Here is a 24,421-nt window from a genome sequence, read left to right on the forward strand (position 1 = left end):
TAACAGACCTTAGAAAGATCTTTTCAACCCTGGAGCCCTGAAACTAATAACTTCTCAGAAATATCAAAACCACTCAAGTGGCACCCTCAGAAATCTCTTTCCCCATGGGGGTCTCTAAGGTGTCATCAATTGAACATCCCCTATCCCTAGTGCTGATGTAGTTTGACTGCAAGGAGTGGCGCCCTCACCCTCCTCTATTTTTCCCTGCAGACACAGGAGAAAAAAAATTGAAACATTTGTCCCAGCCACCTTCCTCCATATCTGACCCTTCTCACATTGATCTGAGGTCCCCATGGGTGGTCATCCCTCTCAATTATGTAAACAATATTAAAATAAAATTAAAACTTAAAATAAAGCAAGTTAATGTTTAAAAAAGAAAATTATCCATTGAATATGATTTCAAAAATTTTGTGGCTGCAAATGGGCAAAAATGTTTCTATAAGGATGTTGTCCTGTCACCTTGGGATACCATCATTTTCTAGAAGCATAACATTAATATCTCCCCTACTCACCTGTTTCACGTATAAACTAGAGAAAGATTCATCATATTGCAAAACGATTCTTGAGTTGCACAAGGGTCACAGGGTTTCTTCAAGCATCGCCTTCCCAAGGGCTTACTTAGGGGATCACTAAATTTCATTAACTTCTTAACAGAAAGCTAAGCCAAACGCTAACAAACCGCTATTGATTAAACATCAATCACAAGATAAAATATCTTTTAAATTACAATTGAAAAAAGAGCGTTTAGGTGTTTAATTTTCCAATTTTTCACTTCCTTGTTTGGCGTTAAAATGCTAGAGAAACTTGTTCAATAATCGCTTTTCTTGCTGTGCTAGTAATGACTAGGCAGAGCAGTGCTGAATCCAAGACAGAGCTTCCATATGGAAGGTCTCTGTTCTTACAGGCAGCCACAGAGGACCAATGCTGAAAAGCCAAAAGAAGCAACTTACACAAAGGTCGACAGTCACCCTATGTAGTAATGACTACATATGCTATTTTTGTGTGCTTGCTTATCTCAGTATGCTGCCCTATACTTCCAGCAAGGACACACTCCTAAAGAACATAAAATTTACAATTAGTTTAACCTAGCCTAATGCTTTAAACTAGTGATGTTCAATGAATATTGTGCATGTTCAATTAGTGAATGAATAATATTAGTGTAAGATGGAATGGGTACCCAAATAAAGTGCAGAATGCCAAATATGAATGTCAAATTTTACATTAACATTTAACAGGATACATATCCCTAGCATCCTATACGGGCATTGGCTCAAGTTTGCACTGCTTGACTTCTTCTGGTCCTGCTCTCTGCTAATGTGCCTGGGAAAGCAGCCAAAGATGGTCCAAGTGCCTGGAGCCCTACACCCGCAGGAGACACCCAACAGGAGATCCTGGCTTGAGGCGTCAACTTAGACCAGGTCTGGTCTTTGCAGCCATAATGGAAAGTGAACCAGCATGTGAAAGATCTCTCTCTCTCTCTTTCTCTCTCTCTCTCTCACCTCTGTTTTAAAAAAAATAAATAAAAAGAAAAAAGGCTGTTCAGTCTAACTAGGAATTACTGAAAATCAGACCTTGCAGCCCCCATTGACTGGGGAAGGGTTTCACTTCTCTCTGAGCAGTATGATTACTCTAATTTAAGATTAAAAAGGGGACCGGCGTGGTGGCCTAGCGGCTAAAGTCCTCACCTTGAACGCACCGGAATCCCATATGGGTGCCGATTCTAATCCCAGCAACTCCACTTCCCATCCAGCTCCCTGCTTGTAGCCTGGAAAGCAGTCCAGGATGGCCCAAAGCTTTGGGATCCTGCACCCATGTGGGAGACCTGAAAGTTCCTGGCTCCTGGCTTCAGATCAGCGCAGCACCGGACTTTGAGGACACTTGAGGAGTGAATTATCAGATGGAAGATACTCAACTCTGTGTCTCTCCTCTCTGTATATCTGACTATGCAATAAAGATAAACTTTTTTATACCTTTTAAAAAAGATTTATTTATTTTTATTACAAAGTCAGATATACAGAGAGGAGGAGAGACAGAGAGGAAGATCTTCCGTCCGATGATTCACTCCCCAAGTGAGCTGCAACGGCAGGTGCGCGCCAGTCCGAAGCCGGGAACCTGGAACCTCCTCCAGGTCTCCCACACGGGTGCAGGGTCCCAAAGCTTTGGGCCGTCCTCTCCTGCCTTCCCTGGCCACAAGCAGGGAGCTGAATGGGAAGTGGAGCTGCTGGGATTAGAACCGGCGCCCATATGGGATCCCGGGGTGTTGAAGGCGAGGACTTTAGCCGCTAGGCAACGCCGCCGGACCCAAGATAAATTTTTAAGAAAAAAAAAAAAGATGCTAGCTGAGAATAAGAATAATATCCCACATGGGATGCTGCCACTAGGGATGGAGGATCAGTGTGCTATGCCACTTCACCGGCCCACATTTTTTTAATCACAGTGTTTATTATTGCAAAGAAAATTCCACTCAATGATTTTCTTTATTGAAAAACAAAAGTGTTTCTTGTTGTTGTTGTTGTTGTTTTAACACTGGCTAAGAAGAAAACTTTGGTGATTGTTATTAACTTCCAGCAACCTTGTGTGCTCAGGCCTCTCCCCTACAGGCTTCAATTTCTACATCCGTAAAATGAGATGGGCTGCATGACCTTGGATTTGACAATGGTTTTTAAAAATATGACACCATAAGCATAGGCAGCTAAATAATAGACAAACTGAACGTCAGCCAAATGGAAAGCTTTTGTGTATCAAAGGACATTATCAATGAAGATAAAAGATAATATTAGGAGGAAATACCTTCTAATCAGATGTAGGAAACAGATTTTATTCCCAGAATCAACAGAGGTACTTGAAAAAGCTTGTGAGAAAATAGAATGAACTGAAATTTTTGGTTGTGAAAAGCTTTCAAATCTGTACCTAGGGTTTCCAAATCATGAGCAATACATGTTAAAATAATCCATAGATTTCAAGATATTTTGCAGCAGAATCAACTTATCATTCTATTTTATGAACTTTCTGAGATATCCATGGATATATATTTGTACATGTGCCTTCTCTAACTCAACAAAAATGATAAAGAATACAATTCAGGTCTGGCGCAGTGGCCTAGCGGCTAAAGTCCTCGCCTTGATCGCGCCAGGATCCCATATGGGCACCAGTTCTAATTCTGGCAGCTCCACTTCCCATCCAGCTCCCTGCTTGTGGCCTGGGAAAGCAGTCGAGGATAGCCCTGAGCATTGGGACCCTGCACCCGTGTGGGAGACCCGGAAGAGGTTCCTGGTTCCTGGCATCGGATCGACGCAGCACCTGCCGTTGCGGTCACTTGGGGAGTGAAACATCAGACGGAAGATCTTCCTCTCTGTCTCTCCTCTCTGTATATCTGACTTTGTAATAAAATAAATAAATAAATCTTTATTAAAAAATCCAACGTCCCAATAAAAATAAGTCAATCTTAAAAAGAAAAAGAATTGGGCCCGGCGGCGTGGCCTAGTGGCTAAAGTCCTCGCCTTCAACGCCCCGGGATCCCATATGGGCGCCGGTTCTAATCCCGGCAGCTCCACTTCCCATCCAGCTCCCTGCTTGTGGCCAGGGAAAGCAGTTGAGGACGGCCCAATGCATTGGGACACTGCACCCGCGCTGGAGACTTGGAAGAGGTTCCAGGTTCCCGGCATCGAATTGGTGCGCATCGGCCCGTTGCGGCTCTCTTGGGGAGTGAATCATCGGATGGAAGATCTTCCTCTCTGTCTCTCCTCCTCTCTGTATATCTGACTGTAATAATAATAATAAAAAAAGTATTGACAAGGATGTGAATAAACTGGGCCCTGAACAAACACTTGCAAGCAAATATTAATAGGCGAGTTGTTCACAGCAGCTAACCCATAGAAACAGCTCTAGTATCCATTAGCAAATGAATGGATAAGCAAATAGTGATATAGCCACACAAAAAAGTATTTTTCAGCCATGAAATAGAATGAAGCGTTGATATGTGCTATAACATGGATGAACCTTGAAAATATGATGCCTGGAGGGCCCGGCATGGTGGCCTAGCGGCTAAAGTCCTCGCCTTGAAAGCGCCGGGATCCCATATGGGCGCCAGTTCTAATCCCAGCAGCTCCACTTCCCATCCAGCTCCCTGCTTGTGGCCTGGGAAAGCAGTTGAGGACGGCCCAATGCATTGGGACCCTGCACCCGTGTGGGAGCCAGGTTCCCGGCTTCGGATCAGCGTGCATCGGCCGTTGCGGCTCACTTGGGGAGTGAATCATCGGACGGAGGATCTTCCTCTCTGTCTCTCCTCCTCTGTGTATATCTGGCTGTAATAAAAAAAACAAATAAATCTTAAAAAAAAAAAAAGAAAATATGATGCTAAGATAAAACAGGACAAATATTACATGAGTCCACTTAATGCAAAATATCTAAAATAAGCAAATTCATAGACACATGTCTGCCAATTAATGAAGTGATCTGAAGTGTTAGAAGGGGAATTATTGCTTAATGAGTTTCAGAAGTTCTCTTAGGGATCATGAAAAATTCTGGAAATAGATTATGGTGATGGTTGCATAGCATTTTAGTCCCATTACTGAATTGTACACTCAGAAATGGTTAAAACTGGGGCAGGGGATTGGCTTAGCAATTAAAATGCCTGCCTCCCATGCATCAATATAGTGCTGGGGGTTTGAGTCCTGGTTCCACTCTTAATTCCAGCCTAAAGCACATTCCAGGAGGCAGCTGATGATGGCTCTGCCACATAGCCTGTGACACCTACATGGGGCACTTGGAATTGAACGCCATCCTTCTGCCTGGCCCAGCTTCAGGCATATGGGGGGACATGAATCATGGGTTGGGAGATATTTCTCTTCCTCTCTCTCTCTCTCTTTCACCATATCAAACAGTCATACCAGTTTTCAGAGAATTCTTTTTTTTAAAGCTTTATTTATTTTTATTGGAAAGTCAGATACACAGAGAAAAGGAGAGACAGAGAGGAAGACCCTCCATCTATTGACTCATTCCCCAAGTCACCACAATGGCCGGAGCTGAGCTTACCTGAAGCCAGGAGCTTCTTTCAGGTCTCCCACACCGGTGCAGGATTCCAAGGCTTTTGGCCATCCTCAACTGCTTTCCCAGGCCACAGCAGGAAGCTGGATGGGAAATGGGGCTTCAGGGATTAGAACCAGCACCCATATATGGGATCCTGGCGCATTCAAGGCCAGGACTTTGGCTGCTAGGCCACATGTGAGCTCTTCCTAAAAAAAAAAAGGAGGGGCGGGGCAGCACAGTGGCCTAGCAGCTAAAGTCCTTGCCTTGTATGCCCAGGATCCCATATGGTCGCCAGCCATTTCTAATCCCGGTAGCCCTGCTTGTGGTTTGGGGGGGTGGCACTAGGGGTTGTCCCCACCAGCCCTCCCTCCTGCTCTCCTGGTGCAGCACAGCTGGATCCCTCTGGGGACACTGTCAGAGGCCCACCGTGGGACCACAGGTCTTCTAGTGGCTGCGGGCTGGGAGGAGGGGATTGGCCCTTGTGAGATGATGGGCTGTGCTTTCCCCTCCCCGCTTGGTGACTGTGTTCAGTTCCACCTGTCCCCACCTTGGGGACCTGCCCCAGTCCTCCAGTACTCCCAGAGCCAAATGAAGCTCAGTGAAATCCGCTTGGCACCACTCACTAAGTTCATGCCCAGACCTTTTCCCCTGGCCCTGAACCAGTCTACACCATGGCCACCTGCCCCCGCTGCAGGGGACCCTGGAGTCACTGGTACCTGACTGGGACTGCCAAGCTTCAGGCCTCTGGCTTCAGATCAGTGCAGCACCTGCCATTGCGGTCACTTGGGGAGTGAATCAACAGACGGAAGATCTTCCTCTCTGTATATCTGACTATGCAATAAAAATAAATCTTTTTTTAAAAAAAAGTTAAAATATTTTACCAAAACTGAAAAAAGAAAAAAAAAGTGGAGTGAAGGCTAGGACTGGTGCTAAGTAGGCGTGTTATAAATTCCCAAGTAGTGGCATTTATCAATACTTTGGACTGCAACAGGCATGTAACAGTAACCTCTACTGCCACACTTGTGGGATGCAGGCCTCTCACAAGTGCTGGCTTAACTCACAGCACCACGACACTGGCCCCTGGAATAGATCTTTCTCCAGAGAAGACATATAAATAATCAATAACTCAATAAAGGATATGGTCCCATTCTTTAAGGAGCTTTGAGGTTGAATGGTTCTGAGATCCTAACCTGGTGCACTAGGACCTTGGCAAGGTTTTTTGATGACATCATCTCTGGAAAACTGAAAAAAAAAAAAAAGCGGCCTCCGGGGAATTGGAGGAAGTGCAGGCGGGATGTGCATTTCACACACCCACGAGCGCGCGCGCGCACACACACACCCACACACACATTCACACGCCGCCCCCAAGCGAGGATCCCCTCAGGGGCAACCCACCGCTGGACATCAGGTCCAGAAAGCCCAGAGCCGCGCACAGTGGACACACCCTCCCCTGCCGTGCCACACTCAGCATGGCCGTCACACTCGCCCCCGCCGCAACACACTCAGCATGGCCGTCACACTCGCCCCCGCCGCAACACCCGTCTCCCCTCCACCCACCCCCGCCACACTCAGCATGGCAGCCCATGCGGGGCGGGCCCTGGGGGAGGTGGCCGTACTCCGGAGGTCCAATGGGGAGAGGCCGGGGCGGAGCGAGGGCGTGGCTCGTCCCGGCGGGCGCCGGTGGTCGGGAGCTTCTGCCACGTCCGCCCGGCTCTGCCGCCTGTATTTTGCACGGTACTTTGCCACCGTCAGCGCTTCCGGGCTGAACTCCAGCTGGGCCGAGACCCCACCCCGGGTGCTCCTCCAGCCTCCGGCCGCTCCCTCGCTTGTGAGGTGACACGTCTGTGTCCCACCCAGCTGATAAATTGGCCGACAGGTTTAAACTCAAGACATTTTATTTTCTGATTATACAAATCGTGTATCTTTGGGGAAATTAAGAAAAGCATGGGAGTAAAAGTGATGTTATTCCCATAAACAATCATGATTTTTAAAAAAATATATATATTTATTTATATGAAAGGGTAACAGAGAGGAAGAAAGATAGCTTTTATCCGCTGGATCCTTCACCAAAATACCACAACGGCCTGGCTCAGTGTTTCTTCTAGGTCTCACAGGACCCAGGCATTTGGGCCATCTTCCCTGCTTTTCCAGGCACATTTTGGAAGGGGAGCAGCCTGGAGTTGATCCGAGTGCCGGTGCTAGCATTACAGGCAGACCCTTCACATACTGCCAGGAGTTCAGTCCCCAGAAATCTTGATTACCCATTGTCCTTCTTCCTGTTTTTGTATGTGTCTAATTCAAATTAATTGGGATGACAATACATAAATTAAATTTTGTTCTTTCAGATTCGGTGAGCTTGTCATTTTAACCGAATGCATATCAGATAAACTCTCCCACAGATGAAAGTGTCATGGAAGTTTTGGATTTTTCCATTTTCTGTTTTCCCACTGAGCACTGAAACACAGCACTGGAGATACGCAGTTGCCAGCTGGAGGAGGTGCAAGTAGGCAAAGAGAAGGAAGAACTGGCTATTCTACAATGAGCTTGCCTTGTGGAAAGTTGTTCCACAGGAATGACAAGATGGTAGAGCCTTTGGGCACTTTATGATCCAGGGCTTTAGTGCAGTTAAATTTTGAGTCATAATATCTTGGAAGAACCTCTGAAGAAACAAGTCCAAAGGTTCCCAAATACAGGAATATTAACAACCCGAGCCTACTCAGAGCCAAGGTCTTTACATGCAGGTTACCTCTCACCAGCCACACTCAGTCACCCGTCAGAGTGGCTCTAACCAACCTTCCCAGCCGGGAGACGCCTTAGTATCAAAACATGGATTGCCTTACGTTGGGTTTCTTTGTCCTCTCTTCTTTTTTTATTCATTTCTTTCCCCCCCTTTTTTTCCTTTCCTTCCTTCTGACTTATTTATGTGAAATTAGACTTACAGAGAAAGAGGAAGGGACAGAGAAAGAAAGATCTTCCACTTGCTGGTTCATCCCCCAAGATGGCTATAATGGCCAAAGCTGAGACAGGACAAAAACAGGAACCAGGGCGTCATTCAGGGTCTTCTACATGAATGGTAGGGGACCAGGAATGGCCCATCTTCTGTGTTTTTTTCCAGGCAGTTGGCAGGGAACTGGATCAAAAGTGAAGCAGATGGAACATGAACTGCAAAGCATACATGACGCTGACATTCTTGGTCACTTGCTTTACCCACTGTGCCATATAGTTAGGCATGTACATGGAATAGGGAAGAGGTTTTCCATGAATTTATGCCATTATTTGTTTATTTGACTGGAAAACAAACAAACAAACAAAAAACCTTTCAGTCCCTTCTGTGTGTCCCCGATGGTAGAGGGACAGACTGCTCAGGGGTTTCTTAAAATTGAGAAAGATTTGTGACTGGGTCCTGGCGGCGTGGCCTAGCAGCTAGGGTCCTTGCCTTGCGTGCACTGGGATCCCATATGAGCACTGATTCTAATCCCAGCAGCCCCTCTTCCCATCCAGCTCCCTGATTGTGACCTGGGAAAGCAGTGGAGGATGGCTCAAACCCTTGGGACCCTGCACCCACATGGGAGACCTGGAAGAAGTTCCTGGCTCCTGGCTTTGGATTGACTCAGCTCTGGCCATTGCAGTGACTTGGGGAGTGAATCATTGGACAGAAAATCTTCCTTTCTGTCTCTCTTCCTCTCTATGTATATCTGAGTTTGCGATAAACATAAATAAATCTTAAAAATTATTTGACTGTTTTTTCCTTTTCTCCCTTTTCCTCTCTTTCCTTAAAAGTTTGTTTGAGGGCCCAGCACGATAGTGTAATGGTTAAGGTCCTCGCCTTGAATGCTGCTGTTATCCCATATGGGCGCCAGTTCTAATCCCGGCAGCTCCACTTCCCATCCAGCTCCCTGCTTGTGGCCTGGGAAAGCAGTCAAGGATGGCCCAAACCCTTGGGACCCTGCATCCGCGTGGGAGACCTGGAGGAAGTTCCTGGCTCCTGGCTTCGGATTGGCGCAGCACTGGCCATTGCGGTCACTTGCAGAGTAAATCATCGGACGGAGGATCTTTCTCTCTGTCTCTCCTGCTCTCTGTATATCTGCCTTTCCAATAAAATAAATAAATCTTTTTTAAAAAAGTTTGTTTGAAAGGCAAAGTGACAGATAAAGAGAGATGTAGATGCAGAGTAAAGAGATCTTCCATCTGATGGCTCATTCTAAATGCCCACAATGGCTAGGCGCTCAGGAAGAAGTCCTGGAACTGCACGTGGGTCTCCAACATGGGTCATGAACCCAAGTACTGTCTCCCTGTGTACACATCAGCAGGAAGCTGGATGGGAAGCTGAGCAGATGGGACTGGAATCAATACTTGGATCTGAGATGTGGGCATCCCAAATGTGAGCTTAACACATCACAACACAGCATGAATGAGGGGCTTCAACTCAAACAAGTGAGAACAGGTGAATTAAAACAGCAACAACAAAACCCTAAGAGACTGAAGACCTGGCTCTTACTTCTTGGTTCATTTTTTAAAGATTTCTTTTTATTGGAAAAGACAACTTTACAGAGAAAAGGAGAGACAGAGAGGAAGATCTGTCTGCTGGTTCACTCCCCAAGTGACCATCAATGGCCAGGAGCCAGGAGCTTGTCCTGGGTCTTCCACGTGGGTGCAGGGTCACAGGCTTTAGGCTGTCTTCTACTTATTTTCCATGCCAGAAGCAGGGATCTGGAAGGGAAGTGAAGCATCTGGGATATGAACCGATGCCCACATGGTATCCCAGCTCGTGCAAGGTGAAGACTTTAGCCACCAGGCTATAATTCCGGGCCTCCGTTTGTGAATTTTTAAAAATTTTGTTCATATTTATAATATTAGAGACAGAAAAGGAGATCTGCCATCTGCTGGTTCACTCCCCAGATGGGCACAATGGCCAGCGCTGGGCCATGCCGCTGCCAGGAGCTAGGAACCTCATTGAGGTTTCCCACATGAGTGCAGGATCCCAGACACATGGCCCATCCTCTGCTGCTCTTTCCCAGGCCATTAGCAGGGAACTGGATAGGAAGTCGAGCAGCCAGGATTAGAACTGGTGCCCATATAGGATGCTGGCACCACAGGTGGAACATTAGCCTGATAAGTTAACACACCATCCCCAGAAAAGTTTCTTTTTAACATTAATTTTTTGCAACATTAATTTTTTAAAGAGGAGTAGAGACAGAAAGAGAAAGGCAGAGAGTTTCCATCTGTGGATTCACTCCCCTAAGCCTACAACAGAAAGTGATGAGACCGGCTGCAACCAGCAGCCAAGAACTCAGCTAAGATCTCCTGTGGGTGGCAGGAACCCAACTGTTGGAGCTACCACTTCCTAGCGATGCATTAGCAGGAAGCAGGGAGAGGAAGAGAAGGGACACATGCTCACTCTGATATGGGATGCAAACCACTCAACCGAAGCTTTAATTATGAGGCCAAATGCCTATGTTGAACAATTATTTTTATTTAGATTTTTGTTTCTTTTTTTTTTGTTTTAAGAGCAAGCAACAATGCCACAATGGATCACAGAATTCTTTTTTTTAAGATTTATTTATTTTTCTTAAAAAGTCAGATATACAGAGAGGAGGAGAGATGAAAAGGAAGATTTCCATCAGATGATTCACTCCTCAAGTGAGCGCAACGGCCGGTGCCACCCACGCCAGACCCCAACATTTCTATACAATGTGTATGAAATCATGGTAAAACAGGAGCTAGAAAGAAAGATAAAGCAAAGTATATTAAAAAACTTCAAAATGAATCTGTCTCAGATGAGTTTTGCTTCTTGCAGTAGTTATAACAAAGTAATATTTAATACGAAATTTTGGTATAATCTATAATATCAAAAGCAAGCAACTTAGAGCTCAGTGACACAAAAGAGCAATATATAGCCACACAATGATACTTACAATGTGTTTTTTTCCCTTTTATTTATTTAGTTTTATTGCAAAGTCAGATATGCAAAGAGGAGGAGAGACAGAGAGGAAGATCTTCCGTCCGATGATTCACTCCCCAAGTGGCCGCAACGGCCACAGCTGAGCTGATTTGAAGCCAGGACCCAGAAGTGTCTTCTGGGTCTCCCTCGTGGGTGCACAGTCTCAATGCTTTGGGCTGTCCTCGACTGATTTCTTAGGCCACAAGCAGGGGTCTGGATGGGAAGTGCAGCCACTGGGATAAGAGCTGGCGACCATATTGGATCCCGGCATACACAAGGACGGGACTTTAGCCACGAGACTGACATGCTGGGTCTGCAATGTGTTTTTCATCAACTAAATGTATTGTTACCCCTTTTAAAATATAATAGCTCATATTATAGAACACTAGGATCAAAACTGTCCCTAAAATCACACGCAGAGTACATTAAAACTCTTTTCAAAAGACATAGAACAGAGAAATTTAATGAAATGTTAACGTACTGGCTTTTATTATATGATGTAACTGAATTTTTGTAATCTGGTGATCTGACAGTTAAGTATGTCCCCCCCCCTCCTTTTTTTCTTTTTTTGGGAATAGCCTTCTGGGGACTAAAACACAGGTAGCATATTGGAGCCGCAGGTCTTAGCATTCTTCAGTATGAAAGCCTGAGGATTCCAACACTATTTTTCAGTCAGACTAATTCAGTAATGGGGTGAGTGTTGTGCTGCAGCCGTTGAGCTGCCCCTTTGGACGTGGCCTCCTTTACTTGAGTGTGCCTTGGAGTCACAGCCACGCCACTCCCCTCCAGGTTCCTGCTAAAGCATCACAGTAGGCAGAGTATGATGGGCCAGCGCTTGAGCTGCTGCCACCATGTGGGTGGGAGACCTGGAAGGAACCCTGGCTCCCGGCTTCTGCCTCACCCAGTCCTGGCCAGTGGGGAGTGAAACAACAGATCAATTTGTCGCTGTCCTTCCACCTTTTCAAGTGGACTCCTGTCCTGGAGGGCAGAGGCTGAGTTGGGCCAACAGAACACAGGTTTTGGACATACCTACCAGCCTGGTGTGAGGTTCTTGGTCTGTTCTCCCTCCCTTCTTAGGAGCTCCTAGGATCTCAGGAACCACCTGAGCCTGCTTCTTGCTGCCTCTTTCATCAGCCTTTTGCCCTCCCTTGGGGGTTAGGTAATCCCTGCGCACTCAGCCCAACCCTGCAAGGGCAGAAAATTCCAGGTGAAGTATCTGCTGGGAGTCTCTTCCTGGCTTCTCCTAGCTAGCCAGTGCTTTTACACCTCTGCCCCATTTTATACATTTTCCTTTCAAGTGTGACTTTTAAAATACCAAAACCACACCAAAAAAAAAAAAAAAAAAAATAGAAGCAGCAAAGTCTGACTGTAGCTAAAATACTTTTCCGTTTGTGAGAGCTTAATTTATACACTTTTACTTGGGTCATAAATCAGAACCTTTTGACACCACTGGGAAACTTTATAATAGGAGACCACAGAATTATTACTCTAAAGAAAGTTCAGCTTGAGATCAAATGTGGTTTTATAAAGGGCCTTCCTTTATTCTCTTGTTCTCCCAGGCTTTCTTTGATGTGGACTGGAACTTTTTTTTTGTTAAGGTTTTCAAAGAAGTCTAGATTGTAAAAATAAACCCAAAAAGGCAAGGTACCTCCATGCTTTTTTGGGGAAATGTAAAATCCTGGAAAAATCTAAAATCCATGGTTCCAGGTAGAAACTTTGTTAAATAAAGATTTAGTTATTTGAAAGGCAGCATTTCAGAGAGGGAGAGGGAGAGAAGAGAGAGCTTTCATCTGCTGGTTCACTCTGCAGACAGCCGTAATAGCCAGGACTGGTCCAGGCTGAAGGCAGAAACTTGGAACTCCATCCAAGTCTGAGCAGATGTGGGACAGCAGCATTAGGGGCAGCGACTTGGTACTAGTCAGGATCAACACATGAGGGCAGGCAGTCTGCTTCACTTGGATTGCTGTTTGTACGTTCATCTCATGCTGAGAGGCCCTTACAGAAAAACCCAGATTGTTTGTCCTGGGATCTGACACCCTTTTGCATTCTGCTGAAGTTGACATGTTACATTAGCATCATGCTCTCCTGCTAACTGCCCCAGATGGGAGAAGGGCTAACTTTGGGGTGGGGGTAGATTTTACTCGCATAGTTCTTGGTAGTGCCTTGGCATTACATCATAAGGAGGATTGGTAAAACATCAGGATAAGGAACTTGGCGGGAATTCTGATAATACTCTACATCATTGAAATCTCATATTTACCAGTTTTCATTTTTTCGTTGCCAACAAAAAGGGCAGCAGAAACAGTATTACTGCCTTTTTGGTTTGATGCTGACTTTATATGCTCATGTATTTTTGTCACATCAGTGTTTATCCGTTATCTAGCTCTAACTCCTTGTTGCTTTACAATGGATTGTTTAAAACCTGGCCTCAGGGCCCAGTGCGGTGGCCTAGGGGCTAAAGTCCTCCCCTTGAATATGCCGGAATCCCATATTGGCATCAGTTCTAATCCTGGCAGCTCCACTTCCCATCCAGCTCCCTGCCTGTGGCCTGGGAAAGCAGTCCATAGCCTTGGGACCCTGTACCCGCGTGGGAGACCCAGAAGAGCTCCTGGCTCCTGGCTTTGGATCAGCACAGCACCGGCCATCGCAGTGATTTGGGGGAAGATCTTCCTCTCTGTCTCCTCGGTATGTATCTGATTTGGCAATAAAAATAAATCGTTTTAAAAAAAAAACCTGGCCTCCTCCAGGTTTTCTGTGTTTGGCACATAGCAGTCACTCAGTTACTATGAGGTGATTACATATCAAGAAAGGTTCCTTAGGAGTTAGAGCTCCTTGTGTTATAGATACTGGGATGCAGTTCTCAAACAGTATCCTTTAGGATCTCAGTCAACCATAACAGATAACAGGTGGTATGGCAGGTGAAACAGTTGGGCTGTGAACAAAGAGCTGGGGTAACTGCAGGCAGGCCAGGAGCTCGGCTGGGCCGACGTGGACAAGGTGACATTTGCACGGCGAGGGCGGGTCCGCCAGGCTGGCTAGAGTCGCCGGCGCCGCCCGGAACCAAGGCGCTGCGGGAGTCCAGTGAGTGTCGGTCGCGTTTTGTTCCCGGACCTGTTCAAGGGCGTTGGTGGTTACACACGCCCGGGACCGCGGCTACTGCGGCGCGATCTTCGGGTTCCACAGCCAAAAGGCCGCAACAGGAAAGGATGAGCGGAAGCCTGGGAAAGGTAGCGTGGATTCCGCGCACGCAGGGCGGGGGGGAAGCAGGCGGCTCTCGGCGGGGAGGTGGCGGCGCGCGGACATCCGGGTCTGAGACGCCGGGGAGAACAAGGCCCTTCCCAGCAGCCCGTGCGGCGCCCGGCGTGGAAGGGGCAGAGCTGCTTCCGATTAACCCTGGGCGTCCTGGGCTGCCTGGCCCAGGCCACGCCCACTCCGCTTGCAACCCTGGCCTTCCCGCGCTTGGGCGTAGGAACCCGCTTCACGATGTCCCGATAGATAGCATGACCTTGGGCAGGTTACGTACCAACTTCCGGGTTTTTTTCTCCTAAAAATCCCATTTTGACTTGATTGGCACAGGGAGCTCCTTTGGTGATGAAAAAGGGATTAGGGTCCCACGGCTCCGTTAACAAAGCCCTGTTAAAGTGACTGCAAAAGCTGTACGACCGACCAGAGCAAATACATTTCTCGGGCTTCCTGTTCCCTGGACAGGTGGAACAGATTTCAGTTGTAATCTGCTACACAGATTAATGATTAAGTTTTAGCGATTTCTATTAAAAACTTAAGACGTTAATTGTAGAGGAAGATCTCCGTGATACGTCAGGTCAGCATGGTCACTGCTGTTCATGGATTTACCTGCCATTGTCTGGGGCTATCCCTGAATGCCTCTAGATTTGAATCAATCCGTCTTTTTATTTATTTCAAAAGCAGAGTTAGAGAGAGGGAGAAAGAGAAATCTTCCCTGTGCTGCTTCACTCCCCAAATGGTTGAAATGGCCAGAGCTGAGCCGATTTGCAACCAGGAGCTTCCCCTAGGGTCCCTTATGTGAGCACAGGATCCCAAGGCATTGGGCCACTGTTCTACCAGGCCATAGGCAGGGAACTGGATCGAAAGTGGAGCTGTGGGGAACCAGTGTCCACACAGGCTGCTGACTCTGCAGGCAGCAGCTTTAGTCACTAAGCCGCAATGCTGGCTTCAAGTATATTTTCATCTACTTGAAAGAGCATTGGAAGGAGAGAGAGGCAGGAAGTCGGGAGCAGTGGAGGGAGGGAGGTAGAGAGAGAAGGAGAAAAAAGAAAAGAAGAAACAAAGAAACCAAGAAAGACAGAAAGAAAATAGATATCTTTCAACTGCTGGTTCACTCCCCAAATGCTGGCAACATCCAGGACTGGGTCATACTGAAGCCAGGAGCCCAGAACTCCATCCAGGTTTCCCAGGACTGGGACAAGGGTCCAAACACCTGAACCATCATATGCTGTCCTCCAGGATACATGAGCCAGAAACTGGATCAGGAGTGAAGTGGCCAGGGTTTGAATGGGTACTGCTCCACTTCTGATCCAACTCTTTTTACAGCCTGGGAAAGCAGTGGAGGGTGGTCCCAAGCCCTGGGTCGCTTTAGCCATGTTGGGGACCTGGAGGAAGACCCAGAAGCCCAGCTCCCACTGTTGCAGCCATCTGGGAGTGAATCTGCACATAGGAGACCTCTTACTTTCACTCCTTTTTGTAACTCTACCTTTCAAATTAAAAAATAATATATATATATATATAGAATAAATCTTATTTTTTAAAAAAGATTAGTTTATTTTTATAGATATATAGAGAAAGACAGAGATATTGCTTCACTCCCCAAGTGATTTCAAAGCCCAAGGTTTAGTTGATCTGAAGCCAGGAGCCAGGAGCTTCTTCTAGGTGTCTCACTTGAATGCAGAGTCCCAAGACTTGGGTCATCCTCTGCTGCCTTCCCAGGCCACATGCAAAGAGCTGGATCAGAAATGGAGTAGCGGGGATACAAACTGGTGCTCCTAATAGATGCCAGAGCTGCACGCCTTCGGTAGCCTAGCCTACGACAGCAGAGTGCTAGCCCCTGTAACAGGCTAATGTTTAACTATTAATTGTGTGTGGCTGTGGATAAACATCCAGATGGCCCTGGACAGAATAAATAAAGATCCTCACTCCTGCTAGGGTGCGTCCCCTCCAGTGTTTTTTCAGACTTCTCTTTACTAACATTCATTTCCATTCTGCCCTGTTTTGGCCAGTTCATTTCTTCATTATTTGCCAAATGCTGAATTCCCCATCCCTGATCCTGTGGGATCTTCTCCCCACCCTCCAGCCTTCAAGGCTCAGTTCAAGAACCGTCTTTTCAAAAAGCTTTTCTACAGGCTGGCACTATGCATAGTAGAAAAACCTCTGTCTGCCGTGTTGTCAACCTACATGGGTGCTGGTTTGTATCCCCACTGCTCCACATTCGAGCTAGCTCACTGCAAATGGGCCTGGGAAAGTCATGAAAGATGGTGCCTGGGAGACCCGAAAGACGCTCCTGGCTCCTGGTTTTGGATTGGCTTAGCTCTGGCCATGTGGCCATTTGGGGAGTGAACCAGCATATGGAAGACCTGTCTGTCTGTCTTTCTCTGACTGTAAAAGTCTGTCTTCCAGAAATAAGTAAGTCTTTCAAAAACAAAGCTTTTCTGACCATGTTGGTTAATGAGCTTGTTTATTTTCTGAACTTTTACCTGTATTATCTCCTGGCACCCAATTATATGCAGTCTTGGAGTGGTTCTTGCCTCAGCCTTACTGGAGGTGTTAGTTAATACTTTACATTGATAAGAAACATCATGGTATTTGCGCCCAAGATCCTGGCTCTTGATTGCTGTCTAACCTTTGTGCTTCAGTTCTGTTTGTAAAATTACACCTGCCACGTAGAACTGTTGCACAGTCTATAAATGATAATGTGTCAGTATTCTGTAAGATGTGAAGGATGGTACAAAGAACAATATTGATACTATTCTATAGTTAATAAACTGCTTCTGTTTGTATGATTTCACTTGATCCTCACTATGTCAGGAGATAATCCTGGCAGACACAAGATGAGGAAGTAGAAGCCACCGGCACGGAGTCTGGTTTATTATAGGGTCTCAAACGTTCTACTGAGTGTCTTGAGTGGATGAAGCAGTGCCTTGGGCTCTACTTCGTAATTCTGCAATTTAACAAGAATCTTGATTTTCCTCATCTGTGAAATGAGGAAGGAAAATCTTTCCTGACCTTCCCAGACATCCTTCCTTTCTTGGAGACCCAACACACTGATCTCACATTGCAGTGCAGTAAATAATTTGCACATGTGCTTACAAAATTGAGGCTAAGCAGCTGTTTTATTTCTGTCTATATGCACTTACTCTACAGTGTATTTGGCCAAAGTAGGTACTTGTTAAGTGCTGAATGAATAAGTGAATCAACAAATGTTGACATTTCATGGTAAGTACGCAGTGGAGCTAGGACTTGAACTTCAAACTCATAACCCAGTGCTCTTGTCTTAGGACCCTAAGGAATTTTGCCTTCAACTCCTATCAGATTTTCCGTGTGTGAGAGGTACACCTTTGGTAGAGTAAAGCTGGATGGAGCCAGTACCTCTTTGGGCTAACAGGTGGTACAACAGGGTGCATGTGGTTAAGACACTAATGGTGATACTTAGGAAGCCTCAGAAAATTGTACCAATGGATCAGGATGGCAGGATGTTTTCTGGAGAAATCAGAATGCATCCAGGAACGAAGAATGGTTGTTTTGCACAGGAAATGCTATGTCCCCCCTCTCTGGATGAGATCACCATGATTTTCTCAGGGATTACCATGGCTCTGAACCACAAAGAAGGGGAGGGGATCCCTAAAGGCAATCCAGGTTGTGTCAAAGGTAGCAGCCTGGTAGGCAAAGCCTTGGAGACTCATCTCAAAGGGAACAGGATATTTTCCGATGGAAACGTTGAAGGTTAAAGTGGAACAGTTCATGTGATTAAAAAGCAGTTAGGCCTGAAGCAAAAGACAAGCAGACGTGACTTAGGAGGACACGGAAAGATGTGAAAGAGGAGGACACATGGCAGAGGGTCTGGGAGGCAGAATCCCAAGTCCCAAGAAGATGGACTTCCTTTCATTTGCACTAGACCGCAAGCCCTGTAGAACAAGGGCACAGTGGTGTTTTGTTCAGTTTTGTCAAAAGCACCTGTCACATCCCAATATATACTTCACTTAACAATTGAGGAACTGAATAATCATCCCTACCATTATCATGACTGCTGTCAATATTTTAAAGATTTATTTATTTTTATTGGAAAGTCAGATTTACAGAGAGAGGAGAGACAGACAGACAGGAAGCTCTTCCATCTACTGATTCACCCCCCACGTAGCTGCAACAGCCGGAGCTGAGCCGATTTCAAAGCCAGGAGCCAGGAGCTTCTTCTGGGTCTGCCACATGGGTGCAGGGTTCCAAGGCTATGGGCCATTATCGACTGCTTTCCCAGGCCACAATCAGGGAGCTGGATGGGAAGCAGGCCTGCCTGGATACAAACTGGTGGCCTTATGGGATACAGGTGCGTGCAAGGCGAGACCTTTAGCCAGTAGGCTGCCACGCCGGGCCCAACTGTTATCAAATTAAACATTAACAATGTTCATTGTCCTTGCAAACCATTCTTCTATATTGTCCAGTTTAACCATGTCAATAATTCTGTGGGGTAAATGTTTTTATAATTTCTTTAGAGATAAGGAAGTCAGGCTTCAACAGATTAATTTGATCAGAAAACATTTGTTGAGCAGCTGATATGTGCCACAATGTATGGCAGATACTGGGATATAGCGGGTTCTTGTCTTTATGGGACTTATTAAGAGATGAACTGGTTTTTCTTTTAATTATTTGAAAGGCAGAGAGAGAGAGAGAAATGTTCCTTTTGCCAATTCACTCCCCAAATGCGTACAACAGCTGGTGTTGTGCCAGGCCAAAGTCAGGTGCTTAGAACACCATGTGAGTCTTTCATGTGAGCAGCAGGGGCCTTATGTATTTGAGCCATCATCTACTGCTTCCCAAGGTGTCCCCTAACAGGCAACTGAAACTGGATGGGAAGAAGAGACTGGATGAACCCTGATACTCAGAGATGGGATGCAGCCTCCCAAGTGGCAGCCTAACCGTCACACCACACCACCTGCCTCCAGGCTTAACCAATCATGATGAATGTCACAAAGAAAGATTTAGGGTGGCAAGAGCCCAGCACGTCTGAGCACTCAAGAAAATGTTCTTGATTAGGACTTGAGCAAGTAGGCTTTAAGACAGGGAAAACATATTCCAGGAAAGAAGAGCATCTGCAAAGGCCCTGAAATGGGAACATACCAACAGCTACAGAGGGTCCAGAGGAAGCCAGGAGGGAGGGGGGGAGAGCAGTGCGGTGTATCTCAGGGAGAGTGTGCAGAGAAGGAGCCTGGGGTGAAAAGTGGGGTGGTTAACAGGTTAGTTTACATTTCAGTGGGTGACCAGAGGGATTACCAAACTTAGTTTAGTCCTGGAGTAAGTCAGCAAGTTATGTTCAGTCTAGGTCAGCTGGCCGACAAATACCATCTGACAGTTGCAGTGGGTGTTTATCTTATTTTAAGAAGTGATGTGTAGGGGCTGGCATGGTGATATATCCGGCTAAATCTTCTACCTGCAGTGCTGGCATGTTCCAGATGTCCCATTTTTTTTTTTTTCAAAAGATTTACTTATTTTGGGGCCCAGTGCAGTAGCCTAGTGATTCACTCCCCAAGTGGCCGCAATGGCCGGAGCTGAGCCAATCTGAAGCCAGCAGCCAGGAGCCAGGAGCCACTGGCCCTCTGTGTGAAGAGTAGTGGTGGCCACTGTCTTAGGAGAACTGGAAACTTCTGACAGATGATTCAAAACACAAACTTGAAAACTACAATGCCTTTGGTGAAAGTGACCTCTGTTGTAAGAATTGTTACACAGTTCACGGTGTGAGTCAGGTCAGTGAGGGAAACAAGTGTGTTGTGTAAGAGCACAGCTTGCATCAGGAGTGCAGGATGGTGGGAAGAGCCCCGACGGCCTGGTTCCCGAGTTCCGCACTTAGCTGCTGTGTGTGTTAAGGCATATTTAGTCACCTGTCCTGGCAGCAGCATCCTCGTTGAATGGCTGCGAAGAACTGAGGAGATGTTTGGTGTATAGCATGTGCTCAAAAAAGATTATCAAGGCTATCTTTCTCAGCACCTGAATGTCACTGTATAAGTCAGTGTGCATCTTTTGAAACGTAGTGCGGCTGGGTGGAAAGCATGGACTTTGGATTCAGACAGGCCTGGTTTGAATTCCTGGCATCTCTTACTAAACCTGTAACTTCGGGCAGTTTACAGAAACCTGTTTATTTCATCTGTGAAATAAAAGCTGTTATCTCAGAAATGCCTTTGGTGGAGGACTGGGGTAAAGATTAATTGAAATAGTGCGTGTAAAGTGATTAACACAAAGGATGTACTAAATAAATAGTAGCAGCAGTGGCCTTTTACATAATCCCCCTTACGTTCTGTGGCTATTGAGAAAACAGCTTCTGGGTGCTTCCTTCAAGGCCCTGCCCCCACACAGGCTGTGATCCTCAGTAGCAGCTGTGGCGGTCCTTTCTTGGTTCTGGGCTCTGGAGCTCATGGGACAAGTATTTTTATAGCCTACTGCGGCAGCTGTGTCCTCGTTCATTCATTCATGGGCGTCATCGCCTTCCTCCTGCACTTGCTGTCTCGGGGGGGAAGGGCTGGGGTGGCATCTGTGATTGTAGTCCCAAAATAGACTATCTTTGTCCTGAGAAATGATGCTGAGCTTTGCAGTGGAGAGGCAGCGCATCTCCCAGAGCTGGAGAGTTCACACCACAGCTTGAATATCTCCCAGAAGGTTGTCAACACTTAAGTCTAGCTTCCCAACTAATACCTCCTCTCCAGGAGGTGACCCACTTAAAAATATATTCTGTTCACTTTGCTTTCTGTTGCGTGTGTCATGGTTAATGTCTGTAGGACCTGGAGGACTCTGGAATCATTTGTTCTAACTCCAGGCCAGTGTTGGTGGCAGCTCATTCCCATGCCACTACTCCACCTCTTTTACCTTTGGCATTATAATGCCTATAGTATGACATAGCTTTTTAAAAATTGAAATAATTATTTTTGTATCCAAGTTCCTAACTAGCTAGATAAGCTTGCTTGCTTCCTCCCTTCCTAGATTTATTTGAAAGGCAGAATTAGGGGGAGTGCGGGAGGAAGGGGAACTGTTTATCTGCTGGTTCACGCCCCAACGGGTTCCAGCATCTGGGGGTACACCAGACTGAAGCCAGGAGCCTGGAACTGGGTCTAGGTCTTCTCTCATTTGGCTGCCAGGGCCCAAGCACTTGAGCCATCTGAGTACTAGCAGGGAGCTGGGCAAGAGCAGCTGGGACTCAAACTGTGACTCATCTAGGATGCTGGACTCAGGTAGTGACCTAGTCTGCGGTACCATAACACTGGCCCCTGTGTTCCCTCTGAAACTGGCATAGTGGTTGACACATAGTAATCTCTAAAAATGTTTCAGAATAGCTTTATATTTACAGAAAAATTACAAATAGAAAATTCCATGAATACCAGTTTCCCCTACGACGACCATCTTTCATAGGTACATTTTTATAATTAAGAACTACTGTTGGTATATTATTGCTAGCTAAAGCACCTACTTTACCTGGATTTCTTTAGTTTTTATCAGATTTCTTTCTTCTGTCCCAGGACAGATAGCACACTGCGGGTAGTTGGCAGATCTTGTCAGCTTCCTTTTGGCTGTGACCATTTCTCAGATTAGCCTTTTTTTTTTTTTTTTTTTTTTTTTGGTGAAACAGACTTTTCATGACATTTTGAAGAGATTGAAATCTGAAATCATTCCCCACAGTGGGTGGAATTTTCTGTTTCACGTTATGGGACCTTAAGGACAGACATTTAGTATTCATTGTACAGTTTATGAAGAGATCTCTCCTGGACCACACACTTAATAAAGTTATACTACTGATCCTTTTTTTTTGGGGGGGTGGCAGCAGGACAGAGTGGGGTTTAAAATAACTGGGAGAAGGGAAGCCTCCCCTCGTTATTATTGTTTGCCAGCACTGGAATTATTACTATGACTGAATGAAAACAATAAGCTAGATGGGAGGCAAAGCCTTTAAAGTAACAGTTCTCTTAGGAACTATTAGCTATAATTTTTCAGAATATAACTTCTCATTTGCAAAATGCTCATAACAGCTACTGATTGATATTAGGAAAGACAGGTGAAGGGGGGAAGAAAAAAATGGAACAAGCAGTGTGGGACAGGGGCTGCTGTGTGTAGTGGGACGAAGAGGAAAGAAGGCGGCGACGTGGCTTGCTTGCATGTCTGATACCCACTGTGGATCAGCTTCTTCCCTAGATGGGAGCCTTCAAGCCCTTTCCAGTTTGTGTGCTGTGGGTTTCTAGGTAGAGGTGCATCGAGTTCTGTGAATGCCTAAGATCGTCCTGACGTGACTGTATCTGTTTCACTGTAGGTGATGTGCCTGAGGAGCAGTATTGTTTTTAAGCCGACGTTTTCCCTCTTCAGGTAAGGACGTTAATAATGATGAAGTGACTGTTTGTATGGTGGCTCAAGCTCTACCCCGCCGCCACCTGGCTCCTTTTCTGTTCTCAGGAAAATGCAACTCCACTCGGTTCATCTCATTGGGAATTCTGGGAGCTACCATGGCCACTGCATATTGGCCAGTCTTTGTTAAGTTATGAACAGAACAGGTTTATTTTGGGTTTATCCCATGGTTTTGGAGATTGACAGCCCACGATTGGGTGGTGGCTTCCCTGGCTTTGCTGAGAGCAGGGGAGCACCAGTGGCAAATAGCTTGCGTGGTAAGCCAGGAAACAGAGTGAGCTGCTGGGCCCAACTAGGACTTTTATAACCAGCCCTGTGGTGAAAGGTGAGGGTGTGTCCCCAGTGACTGAGGACCTCCTGGAGAGTTTACCTCCCAAATACCATAGTTAGATCAAGTTTCTACCCTCCTAGTACTATTCATTTATCACTTTTGGGTTAAACATCTACAGGAGTTTGGGAGCTGAATCTTGTTCGTTTTTTTCCATAAATCTGATTTACCCTTCCAGTAAAAATAAGTTAATCTTAAAAAAGAATAAATGAAAGAAAGAAGAGGGCCTGGCACTATGGCCTAGCGGCTAAAGTCCTCGCCTTGAACGCGCCGGGATCCCAAATGGGCGCCAGTTCTAATCCTGGCAGCTCCACTCCCCTCCAGCTCCCTGCTTGTGGCCTGGGAAAGCAGTTGAGGACGGCCCAAAGCCTTGGGACCCTGCACCCGCGTGGCAGACCTGGAAGAGGTTCCAGGTTCCCGGCATCGGATCGGTGCAGCACCGGCTGTTGCGGCTCACTTGGGGAATGAATCAGCAGATGGAAGATCTTCCTCTCTGTCTCTCCTCTCTGTATATCTGACTTTGTAATAAAAATAAATAAATCTTAAAGAAAGAAAGAAAGAAAGAAAGAGGGCCCGGCGGTGTGGCCTAGCGGCTGAAGTCCTTGCCTTGAACGCCCCGGGATCCCATATGGACGCCAGTTCTAATCCCGGCAGCTCCACTTCCCATCTGGCTCCCTGCTTGTGGCCTGGGAAGGCAGTTGAGGACGGCCCAAAGCTTTGGGACCCTGCACCCGTGTGGGAGACCTGGAAGACCTGGAAGAGGTTCCTGGCTTCGGATTGGCGCGCACCTGCCGTTGCAGCTCACTTGGGGAGTGAATCATCGGACGGAAGATCTTCCTCTCTGTCTCTCCTCCTCTCTGTATATCTGACTTTGTAATAAAATGAATAAATCTTTAAAAAAAAAAAAAAGAAAGAAAGAAGAGACAGAGAGAAAGATATTCCATCCATTGGTTCACCCCCAAATGGCTATCATAGCCAAGCTCCTGGAACTCCATTCAGTTCACCCATGAGGTGGCAGGGGCACAAGTACTTGGGCCATCCTCTGTTGCTTTTCTAGGCACATTAGCAGGAACTTGGATCAGAAGTGGAACAACTAGGACTTGAACTGCGACCCATATTGAATGCCAGCACTGCATGGGGAAGGGTTATCTCAGATATTGGCATTTTACAAGAGATCTTTAGTTTCATGAGGTTGTACTATCACCACTTGTACTTTAAAGATGAGACAACCAAGTTGTAGTGATACCAAGCAGCTCGTCTAGGGTCACTGTATGGAGGTGTTTGGCTCAGCATTCAGTCACAGGTCTGCTTGTCACAGCATGTTTCACAGTTTAGGCTCAAGGATTCCCAGGCTACGGAACTGAAAACTCTGATTGCCTGGCAGCTGAGCAAGCAGTGCTCTTTCATGTTTCTCGGCTTTCGCATTCAGCCTTGTCCTCAGCGCCATCTCTCTCCATCTCCCTGAGCCTATTCTCACAGTACTGACATCTCTACTTTTTCTC

At 46.3% G+C, this 24,421-nt stretch overlaps 1 protein-coding gene across 1 annotated transcript in view; it reads left to right on the plus strand.

Moving 5' to 3' along the window:
- Positions 1–14,043: 14,043 nt before the first annotated feature.
- The window catches only part of MRPL48 (mitochondrial ribosomal protein L48), a 57,991-nt gene continuing 47,613 nt past the window's right edge, over positions 14,044–24,421 (plus strand). The window contains exons 1-2 of the mRNA XM_058663568.1: positions 14,044–14,196; positions 22,500–22,552. Coding sequence (XP_058519551.1) covers positions 14,176–14,196; positions 22,500–22,552 — 74 coding nt within the window. The 5' untranslated portion in view covers positions 14,044–14,175. The remainder of the gene's footprint in view (positions 14,197–22,499; positions 22,553–24,421) is intronic.

Source organism: Ochotona princeps, chromosome 4, assembly GCF_030435755.1.
Source record: "Ochotona princeps isolate mOchPri1 chromosome 4, mOchPri1.hap1, whole genome shotgun sequence".
NCBI classification, from domain to species: Eukaryota; Metazoa; Chordata; class Mammalia; order Lagomorpha; family Ochotonidae; genus Ochotona; species Ochotona princeps.